Source organism: Onychomys torridus, chromosome 3 (genome assembly GCF_903995425.1).
Source record: "Onychomys torridus chromosome 3, mOncTor1.1, whole genome shotgun sequence".
NCBI classification, from domain to species: Eukaryota; Metazoa; Chordata; class Mammalia; order Rodentia; family Cricetidae; genus Onychomys; species Onychomys torridus.
The window spans coordinates 118,138,110-118,149,244 of NC_050445.1; the positions used below are offsets into that span (position 1 = coordinate 118,138,110).

Here is an 11,135-nt window from a genome sequence, read left to right on the forward strand (position 1 = left end):
AGGGATATATGAATGAGGTTTGGAGGGAGGAAAGGATAGGAAGAAAGCTGTAATTAAACTATAATTATAAAAATATCACAACCCCAAATGCCTTAGGCAGGAAGAGTCAAGGTTGTTTCATTTCTCCTTATGACTGGCACCTCTACTCTGAGAAATGCTGGAGGAGCAAACAGTCATACCTAGTACTACCAGAGCCTAGTGACTGGTTAAAAACTTGTGAATTTACCTCCCATTCTCCACACTACCTTGCATCCTTTGGTAATTTATAATCACTCCAAAGTGGTTTATATAGTTGTAACAATGAGCCAATCTCTTTCAAGAAAAGAGGGTTTCCCATACAGGGAGAGCTGTTTCCAATTCTTCATAGCAAGTTCTTTGAATTTTAATTATTCATTCTTATTTAACCCAGATTGATTTGACATTTAATTTATTATTAGTTTAAAATACATGGAGTCCCTGATTTAAATAAGAAAGCCTGAATACATTGCAGAAAACTGAGAACACTGTGTCAACTGCAAATGTAGAAGCAGCTCTCCATTAAGATGTATGCTTTTCTTCATGGCCAAAAGGAATGCATTCCTTAGATCAGCCTCTCCAAAATGAGCTGCACAGGAAATTGGTTCTAAAGGATTTGGTTAGCACCGAATTAAAGAAGACTACTGTACTAGAACAGATTTAGAAAAGCCAGGGTTGAATAACATTCAATGTGTTTTAATGCAATATTTCTGGTTTTACAAGTATTACATTTGCTAATGTTTATGTTTTGCTCTTTGGTTTTCATAAATAACATTAATTATTAGTGCTAGATGCACATTTTAGAAAACTTTCATAAGTGTTCAATTATATAATGTTATCATTTGTTTTAAATAGATTATATTTTTAATGTTCATTTAAATTTCTGTACTAAGAAAATAGTAGTGTAGACTTTGAGTTCCTGCATAGAGTTACCAATACACAGGGTTGTAAACGTCTATGCTTAGGGCCACCATTCTTCTAAAGTGCCCTTTCACATAGGCAGTCTTAGGATATGCTGGGGTCTTAGAATTCTTCTAGGACCTCATCCTAGACTCAATAAATCAGACATTTGGGCAGGGAGAACACCAATTTCTTTTCAACACTTATCCAGGACATTGCACTATATGACAACACGCAATAACCACTGATTTTGCATGCTAGGAGACTAGAAACGGATACCTCACATGCTCTCACCTCTGGAGTAGTCAAGTTTAAAGAGAGTGGATGAAAGGGAGTAGCTAGCTAGGAGGGAGATCAAGAGCAAGTGAAGGTGGATGTGGTGATTTGAATAAGAATGCACCCAATCAGCTCATAATTTGAATGCCTTGTCACAGTGCGCAAATGGGGTTGGGCACACACGACTGTTGGAACAGATTACAAGGACTAGGAGATGTGACCTTGTTGGAAGAAGTGTGTCACTGGGCGTGGGTTTTGAGATTTTCAAAAGCATGTGCCAAGTCCAGTCTTTCTCTCTCAGCCTGCAGATCAGGATGTAGCTCTCAGCTACTGTTTTGGTACCATGCATGCCACCACACTCACCATCATGATAAAAATACTCTAAACCTTTGCAACCATATGCAAAGCTCCAGTTAAATGCTACCTTTTATAAGAGTCACTGTGGTCATAGTGTCTCCTCACAGCAATAGGACAGTGACTAAAACAGTGGCCAACAGAACATGCTGAGTGTAGGAGGAGTTGAAAGTACTGGGAATTCACCAGAGTTGGTCCAATAGGAAAATATTGCAATGTTCAAGCAGAAATTAGGTGAGTGGTAACATGGTCAAAAGAAATATAATGTTCAGCTTTTAAGAAGCCCAGATTCTCAGGATGTAGTAAAGTGCAACTCAGAACTCCTGGAAAAATAAGAGGCAGAAAAATTTGTTAGAGAAGTACTTGTAACACATGATCTCCTCCTATTGATGAATACTTTGTCTGGTTTAAATGTTAATTTCAATGATAGATAACCCAAATTTCAGATTTTTTTTTTTTTTTTTTTTTTTACTGCAAGTGCATCTGTGTATTGAAGAAATATATAACATGGGAGATGACAACTCAATCTTCAGGTCTTATTTAGGATGTGCTCTATAGCCATGTGACTTCAGAATTAGACAGCTGCAGGGATGAGACCTTAAGAATGACCTAGATAAGATTGTGTCCTAAAAGTCTTAGATTCACCAGCTGGAAGCTTCATTGTCAGCACTGCTTACATTATCCAGGGCTTAAGCAGCAGACAGAAGGCTTTATGGTTGCCTTTCTCCAGGTTTATAGGTTTGGAGATGATCTTATATGTGGTGTCACTTAAATCCAACTTTCAGTTATTTGTTGATCAGTGACATGCACAATACTTTGGCCAATATTATATATTCTGGCTACTATATTTGTAGTTGTCTCTTGAGAAGTGTGATATTGACAAATACCTTCTAAGTTTGTGTGATAAGCTTGCATTCTTTATCACAGCATCACATCACAACATTCCTTCCTAGATGTCCTTCTGTGACACATTTTTTTTGTTGCTGATTTTGTTAAACTATTAAGTAACTAATTATGTAGTTGCTAATGAAAATTCCCATGTCTATTTATTGATGTATGCATGAACTGTTCATAAAATGCAAAAATTTGATATTGGAGTACTGTATATTCCATTTCTGCAATTTCATGATAACAGCTACTTTGTAATAATTTAGACCTGCCATTTTCTCTACTCTGAAGTAGATAAAAGTGTACTTGGGGGCCAAAGAGAAATGCTCCTGGGGACATCTTCCTGAGACCTCCACCCCCCTGCCCTCACTGCTTCATTATTGAAGAAAACTTGTTAGAATATTATAAATGTCTATAGTTTTATTTTAGAAACTGCTTGGCTTTTCTCTGGCATCCTTCAAGTAAAAGTTCTTATTAATTATATCTTCAGTCTCTGAAGGCCACTTGTGAAATACTGGTGCAGACCTTCAAAGGGCTGAGAATGCAAGGGATGATTACTCTGAAACAACTATCAGTCAATCTTTTGATCTCAGGTACTTACTTACTAGTTGTTGAAATAAGTAGATGCATACTCATTATTACTAAGAATATTTATGAAGAGAGTTAATCATAATATTTGGAAACGGGCTGTTCAAAGCTATATTGAGTTTTATATATAATTGTTTTTAGCTGATTTTGATTTCCTTGTTCTGTGAAAATTCCATGAGACTCTTCAGCTTTGAGACATTCAATAAATAATCTAGTATAAAGTCAAATTTCTAGTAAGAAGAGTTCTCAACAAAAGTAGGCTTTCTTCAGTAGGGCTTTCTAGCATTCCAAAGCAAACACTCAGTAGAATCAACATAATTCCTGGCATCTAAAGACAGTAGAAAATCTTTATATTACCTATGGTCACCATTCTGCATCATGTCATTCTTCCAGGTGGAGGTATGTGCAGCTCTCTTGGACAGTCAGCTTGCATAGCTAAGCACATGATGAACCAGGAATGGAGTGAAAGTGAGCTGCATAGGCAAGTTTGCCTGGCTGTGTAGATCTACAAGGCAACACAGTCTGAATGGTGATTTGTTGGTTCCTCACACCTTCTTTGCTTGTAAAAAGCTTTCAGCATACAGATAATAGATTTTTTCTTTTTCTTTTTCTTTTTTCTCTTTGCTTAAAGGATCATTAATCTAATATTGGATTTTCAAGCCCTCTGAAGAAATATCACTATTTTTTACTTAAGGTATCTTTTCTTTGAAGCTTATTCTACCTGTTATGCAGTATCAGGCCTGAAGTTTGCATTTCAGGATGTCTCCAGGACTGCTCAAGTGAAATTTCTCTCTGATGTTTTCTTGTTTTCCTGTTATAAGCTTCAAGACATTTGCAAAACTCAATGCAAAGTTTATTCTGTCACATATAAATGATATGCACATTAAAATAAGTTATTTGGAAGTTTTATTCTTTAGAAGCTCATCATTTTCACAATGTTGTTTCCCTAACAGTTCACCTCACTGCTTATGCTTAACTTTAGGCAATGGTTGGCCAACTACAGTACTTTTAAATAGCCAGAGGAATCATATCTATTTGGTATGATTTTGGTTGAGAGATATAGAAGCAAACTTAACAAAGTCAACTTTGATCAAGATTTTTAGATGAAAATTCAACTATCATGAATGTGCCTGATTGTATCTGTGAGAAAAGAAGGTATCTCTTTTGAAAAATGGGAAAGATACTTAACCCTGAAAAAAACATTTTAATTTGGATAGTTTATTGGCCAAATCCTAAAAGGAAAGTCATTGCATCAAAGAAGCATTTTTGAATTTTATTTTTTGGTTGTGAACCTAGCCTTTAACGGCTGAGCCATCTCTCCAGCCCTGTTTTTAAATTTTAAACTCATGGTCAACTCTTCCTATATTCATGAGTAAGAAAGTACATGTCATTTAAATGATAAACACTAACAGAATATTTTTAAACATGGGCAACAATGGTTCTTTTAAATGTGAAAGTAAGAACTGTCTTGATTGAATTTTCCTCTAGCACGACAGTTGCCATTTTCTCATTTAATATGGAGGGTAACTTCAGTTCTAACTTAGAATAGTTCTTGAATAGGATGATGTTGAAAAGAAAATGTATGTTCAGTACCCTATCTGGCTTTAGAGAGCTCTGTTTGGTAGTTATTTATAACTTTGATAAAAATAACTTATAAAGCTCTTTTAATATTAATTTCAGAGATTAGACTAAAGTTTTTAGTTCTTAAGGATATCTACAAAAATCATTATCAAATACAAGATATTTTAAGAAATGTAAAAATTGCCTTAATAAATATCCTCAGCATCATAGATTTATCTTGTTTTAAAAAATAAAACTACTCAAATTTGACTAAAGACTACCTCAGGGAAGTGTTCATGGTGCATTGAAGAATTATACCAGCACCCTAATGACAAATAGAAAATCGTATGACTGACTGGTAGCTGTATCATTAGGCCTTTGGATGTTTTTATTTTATTTTTTATGTGTGTATGTTTATGTATAAACATATATGTATATGTAAATATATATGTGTGTGTGTGTGTGTGTGTGTGTAGATAAGTCCATCTCTGTGCATGTATCTATGGTGACCAGAATAGAGTGTTGGACTTCTTGCAACTAAATTATAGGTGATTGTGTATAGCAAGATATGGGTTCTGAGAATAAAACAATGGTCCTCATCTGCAAAAGCAGCAAACATTCTTAACTACTGAGCCATCTCTCCAGCCCCCATTACCTCCTTTGAGAGATGATTTTTAAAATGATTGCTATGTATTTTGCTGTGTAGTTCCTAATTCCCACATGGTTCTGTCTTTCCTATAAAAGCATGCAGTCTTTAATTCTCCCACTGTTACATTTTTCTCAGGTTACAGGATATGTTTTAGAGTAAGGATACCTCTAAGTGATTTTTGAAACACATTATTATCTCAGCTTCATTTCACATATATTTTCTGTAATTATTGATGCTTCTCTACCTGACCATGGGACAGAGAAAACCATTGATAGATTCCTACATCATTACTCTGACACCAGGCAGGAACATTCCACACATATGAATATAGGCTATGGTATATCAACCGCCAAATAATGTATTTTATTTTTCAACATTTTTTTCTTTTATTGATAAAAATTACACAAAAGCTAAGTGATAATTAAATTTAAAAGCAATATTACACATTATCTTGAGTTTAGAAATTCATTCCTTGACAGTTTCCTTTACTGGACCATCCATGTCAATTGTTCACCAAGACCCTCTCTCTGCCGAGGATAGTTCTCAGGTTCTTTTCCACTCCAGGTGTTCACAGGTCTGGTTATCAGGTTTCCTTCCATGATCGATACCAATGGAGGACTAAACCAGAGTTCTTAATGCCATCTATAATGTGTACTGAAGGAATATACACTTTGATGTATTTAACTCATTCCCATAGTTTATTGAATGTTGTGGTCAATTTTCTTTACTTGAGGTCAGTGCAAAACCAAATCTTCTTTTGGTACCATGTAAGTACGCATATTTAGAAGCAGAAAGTCATTCCACCAGGAAATTAAGAAAAAAAATGAAATAAACCAACGAATAAAACCAGATTTTAAAGGAAAAACAAAATGGAAACTAGGTCTGTGCGTGTTATGCACACTTTACAAGGAAAACTATATTGTTTCCCCCAAAACTCCCACCCTCCCCCTTGTGGTTCTCAGCCCAGGAACCATGCAGTGTAGAAAAATCAAATATACAAACAAACCTATAGAGAGCTAGGGTGAAATCTATTTTTATAAGAACTTAACACTCTTGACTATTTACATCCGGGAGTACTTGTGTTTGTTTTATGTTTTAAAGCAAGGAAAGTTCTGCATTCTCCCGAGTTGGTGGCAGGTTCACCCGCTGCCCAACCTCATAAGCAGTTTCAGTTTTTTTGTTTTTTCTCACTATGCCCTAAACTTCTGTACATGATCAATGAACTCTTGAGGCTGGAAGATGCTGAACACCTCATCTCCTTTGCGATGAAGGCCTCTCTTCTCTTGGGAGCTCTGCATTAAGCAGTTGGCTACACGGTTAGTTTGTTATTCTCTCCAGGTAAATGGCAGGTGCAGCCGACCTGGCTATGGTGGCGATGAAGCTGTGGTCTCTCCCAAGCTCCAGGCTGGGGCTGTCATCCTGGTCTATGGACATAGCCTCATAGGCCTTGTTGATGTGGAGAGGCTGGTGGGCCTGGCAGTACCCGATCACTGGTTGGTCGTAGCTGTAATATGGCAAGGGCTTCACATGGTGGGGTATCTGTATGTGAGAAGCAGAGAAAGTGGTTGGTTAGTGCTAAATGCTAAAAAGAGAAGTCAGCCCTCCCCTGGTTCTGTTTTTATTTTCCATGATGACTCAAATCTTCTCTTGCATGAAAACAGCACTTTTCCAAAATAATGGCTGTTATTTTGGTTATCATAATTCCTAAGTACTTTGCAGATAAATTATATAACAAGTACTTTCATTCCATTCTCATTTGGTATGTTAACATTAAAAAGTTAAGAACAACCTAAATATCTATGAACATGGACAACATACATCATACCTATTGAGGGTAGCTGTGTTTACCACTATACTATAAAAAGCACTCCACAGCCTACATCTGAATGCATGTGCTACAAAAACAAGGACGATCTGTTACAATGTGCCATGATAGGTCAAGTCCAAACTAAAGTGCAAAAGAATGTACAAGGACTGATTAGTTGATTCTGTGATTTATGTCATTGTGACTTTTTTTTAACCAGTCCTTTTTGGTTCTATCCCAGGTCTCTGGGCTATCCAGCCTCTGGTTCCTGGCCCTCCAGGTAGTGTCAGCCATAGGCTTCCTCTTGTGGCATGGGCCTCAAATTGGACCAGTCACTCGTTGGCTCTCCCACAACTTCTGTACCACCTTTAACCCAACACATCTTACAGACAGGTAAAGAATTGTAGGTCAAAGGTTTTGTGGCTGGGTTGGTGTCCCTGTCCCTACACTAGAAGCTTAGCCTGCTTATAGAAGATGGTTGGTTCAGGCTCTGTATTTCCCATTACTTGGAGTCTTCTTAGGGTCACCTTCATAGATTCCAGGAAATTCCCATTGCACTGGGTTTCTACCTCACCCGTCTCAATTCCAGTCATCTCTCTGTAGCCAGAAGGATTTTCCAGTCCTGCCTGGTCCTGGGGTCCCTCAGCCACTTATAAAATAATCATTCAGAATCTTAATATTATTCACAAACTGTATGGCCTATGGTAGGCCTCTTGCTAGCTAGCTCTTATTGTTTAACTCAAACCATAATTAATAATCTATGTATCACCACGTGTTTTGTGGCTTTACCTACATCTCATTACATGTTGCTCCTAGGATGGCAGTCTGGTATCTCCCTCATTCGGTCTTTCTCATCCTGTCTCTCTCTTGGATTTCCCACCTGCCTCTAAGCTGCCTTGCCATAGGTTAAAGCAGCTTATTTGTTAACCAATGGGAACAACATATATTTACAGCATACAGAAAGACATCCCCCAGCATCTTTCCTAATACTCTCTCCTTCTATCTCTCTCTTCCTACAGGATTCCAATGCAATCCAGTCTTCCCATGATACCTATCCTATTCAACCTTCCCAGTTACATGTTTCCTCCAACCCTAACCCCTTGAGCCCTCCTTGTTACTTAGTCTCTCTGGTTCTGTGGATTTTAGCATGATTATCTTTTATTTTATAGCTAATATCCATTTATATGTTAGTAAGTATCATGTTTGTCTTTCTGGGACTGGGTTATCTCACTCTGGATAATTTTTTTTTCAATTCCATCCATTTGCCTACAAATTTCATGATTTTATTTATTAACAAAATAATAATGCTCCATTGTGTAAATGTACCACAATTTCTTTAAAATTCATGGGTTGAGGGACATCTATGTTGTTTCCAGTCTCTAACTATTATAAATAAAGCTGCTATGAACACAGTAGAGCAAGTGTCCTTGTGGTATGGTGAAGCATCTTTTGTTTATATCCCATGGGTGGTATGTAGTGGGTAGCCATCCCAGCATTGGCCTGGAAGTTCCAACCCCCATTGAGGCTTTGGTAATGGTCACGCCCACAAGGCAGGGCGGAGGAGGAAGCAGAAGACGAAGGATCGGGAAGAACTCACTCTCTTGGTTCCAGGACGCGGGATGCTAGAGGTGGACCGAGCAGAGTTCTCCAGAGAACGCTGCCGAACTACCCTATACCTTTGCCAGACTCTGCGACCTACCCCTTCATTTGTAAGTTACCCCACAAAATAAACCTCCCTTTTAACTACGTGGAGTGGCCTTAATAATTTCACCAATAGTGGTATAGCTACATCTTGAGGTATATAAATTTCAAAGGATCTACCACATATTGTTTTCCAAAGTGGCTGTACAAGTTTGCACTCCCACCATCAATGGAGGTGTGTTCCTCTTGTTCCACATCCTCTCCAGCATGAGCTGTCACTGTTGGTTTTGATCTTAGCCATTCTGACAGGAATAAGATGGAATCTCAGAATCATTTGGATTTGCATTTCCACAATGGCTAAGGATGCTGAGCATTTCTTTAACTGTTTCTCTACCATTTGAGATTCCTGTGTTGAGAACTGCTGTTTAGATTTGTACCCCATTTTAAATTGGGTTATTTGTTTTTTGTGTGTGTGTCTAATTTTTGATTTATTTATGTATTTTGGATATCAGGCCTCTGCCAGATGTGAAGTTGGTTAAAATCTTTTCCCATTTTTGCAGGCTGCCATTTTGTGCTATTGATGGTGTTATTTGCCTTACAGAAGCTTTCCAATTTCATGAGGTCCCATTTATCAATTGTTAATCTTAGTGCCTATGCTATCAGTGTTCTGTTTAGGAAATTGTCTCTTGTACCAATGTATTCAAGGCTATTCCCTACTTTCTCTTCTATCAGGTTCAGTGTATCTGCATTTATGTTGAGGTCTTTGATCCACTTAGACATGTTGTAAGCATGCTGACATCCAGTTAGACAAGCACTATTTGATGAAGATACTTTTGTCCATTGTATATTTCTGGCTTCTTTTTAAAAAAAAATCAGGTGTCCATAGGTGCATAGATTTATATCTGGATCTTTAGATTTAATTTCATTGACTAACCTATCTGTTTTTATGGCCATACCATGTGATTTTTATAACTACAACTCTATAGTAGAACTTGAACTCAGGAATGGTGATATCTCTGGAAGTTTTTATTTTTATGTTGTTTTTTTTTTATTTTGTAGAAGTGTTTTAGCTATCCCATTTCTTGTTCCTTTTGCTTTTCTGTTTTTTGTTTTTGATTTCTCTTTTCCATAGGAAGTTGTGCATTGTTCTTTCAAAGTCTGTAATGAATTATGTGGGAATTTTGATGGGTATTGTATTGAATCTGTAGCTTGCTTTTGGTAAAGTGGCCATTTTTACTATGTTAATCTTCCAGATCCATGAGCATGGAAGATCTTTCCATCTTCTGATATCTCCTTCAACTGTTTTCTTCAAAGACTTGCAAAGGTTCTTATTATTGATTTGGTATAGAGAACAGCAAGAGGCATCTAAAAGTGTCCAAAGCAGAGAGAGATAAAAAGAAGTAGACTGAACAAGACCAGCAGAGTAGACATGGTCAGGGTTAGAGGGAAGCAGAAGAGCAAGAGAGAATAGTGGGGATATCAAGGGATAACATAGTAAGAGAACAGCATAAGAAATGAGACTAAGTAAGAGACAATAAGATAGCCAGGAAGAGAGAATAGAAAGGATGGAATGATGGTCAAAGGCTGGAGCTTGTGGCAGCATATCACACAATGTCAGGTGATTTTTGTTAGAAGCATCTGATTTACTAACCCAGCCGGAAGAGATAGAGAGTAATCATACTGGCTATACTGGTTTACAATGACTTTTAGCAAATCCAGGAGTGGCTCGTTCTTCAGGGCTATATTTGACTATGGATGGTGTCTGTCAATTGAATAGAAATCTTCTGGGACAGATATAGACTAGGGACAGAAGGCATAGTTAAGGAGCTTAGGGGAAAATCTTTATCTTGAGTGTACACTTGAAACTTTAGTGCCTGTGGTCCTGAATTTTGACAGCAGTGCATGTGAGAAGCATAGTTAAGAAAAAAAAAAAATGGCCACTCCATGGGTGGAACAGGGAAAGTTTATTGTGAACTGGAAGGCTGTCCTTTGAGAAAGCAATGAAATACAAGATAGGAAAAAAAAACTCAAGGGTTACAAGGAGAATGGGTATCTTGAAGGAGAGGAGCCTATGAAGTGGAAGGAAGCTTTAAAATGTATAAGAAGTACTTGCAGGTTGGGGATTTAGCTCAGTGGTAGAGCACTTGCCTATCTAGCACAAGGCCCTGGGTTCGGTCCTCAGACAAAAAGAAAAAGAAGGAGGAGGAGGAGGAGGAGAAAGAAGAAGAGGAGGAAGAAGAGGAAGAAGAAGAAGAAGAAGAAGAGGAAGAGGAGGAAGAGGAAGAGGAGGAAGAGGAGGAAGAGGAGGAAGAGGAAGAAGAGGAAGGAGAAGGAGAAGACAAGAAGAAGAAGAAGAAGAAGAAGAAGAAGAAGAAGAAGAAGAAGAAGAAGAAGAAGAAGGAAGAGGAGAAGAAGAAGAAGAGAAGAAGAGAGCATAGTATGGACTTTTGATAATGAAAG

General features: G+C 37.5%; 1 protein-coding gene across 5 annotated transcripts in view; it reads right to left on the reverse strand.

Annotated features, from left to right (window-relative positions):
- Positions 1-1,533: 1,533 nt before the first annotated feature.
- The window catches only part of Lrrtm4 (leucine rich repeat transmembrane neuronal 4), a 793,348-nt gene continuing 783,746 nt past the window's right edge, over positions 1,534-11,135 (reverse strand). For 2 of the 5 annotated variants that reach the window (XM_036181702.1, XM_036181701.1), the window contains exon 4: positions 5,595-6,769. In XM_036181702.1, the coding sequence (XP_036037595.1) occupies positions 6,548-6,769 (222 nt within the window). In that variant the 3' untranslated portion in view covers positions 5,595-6,547. Of the gene's footprint in view, positions 1,869-5,589; positions 6,770-11,135 lie in introns of those variants that run through there. The other 3 variants (XR_004944514.1, XM_036181700.1, XM_036181703.1) reach the window with 3 other exon arrangements.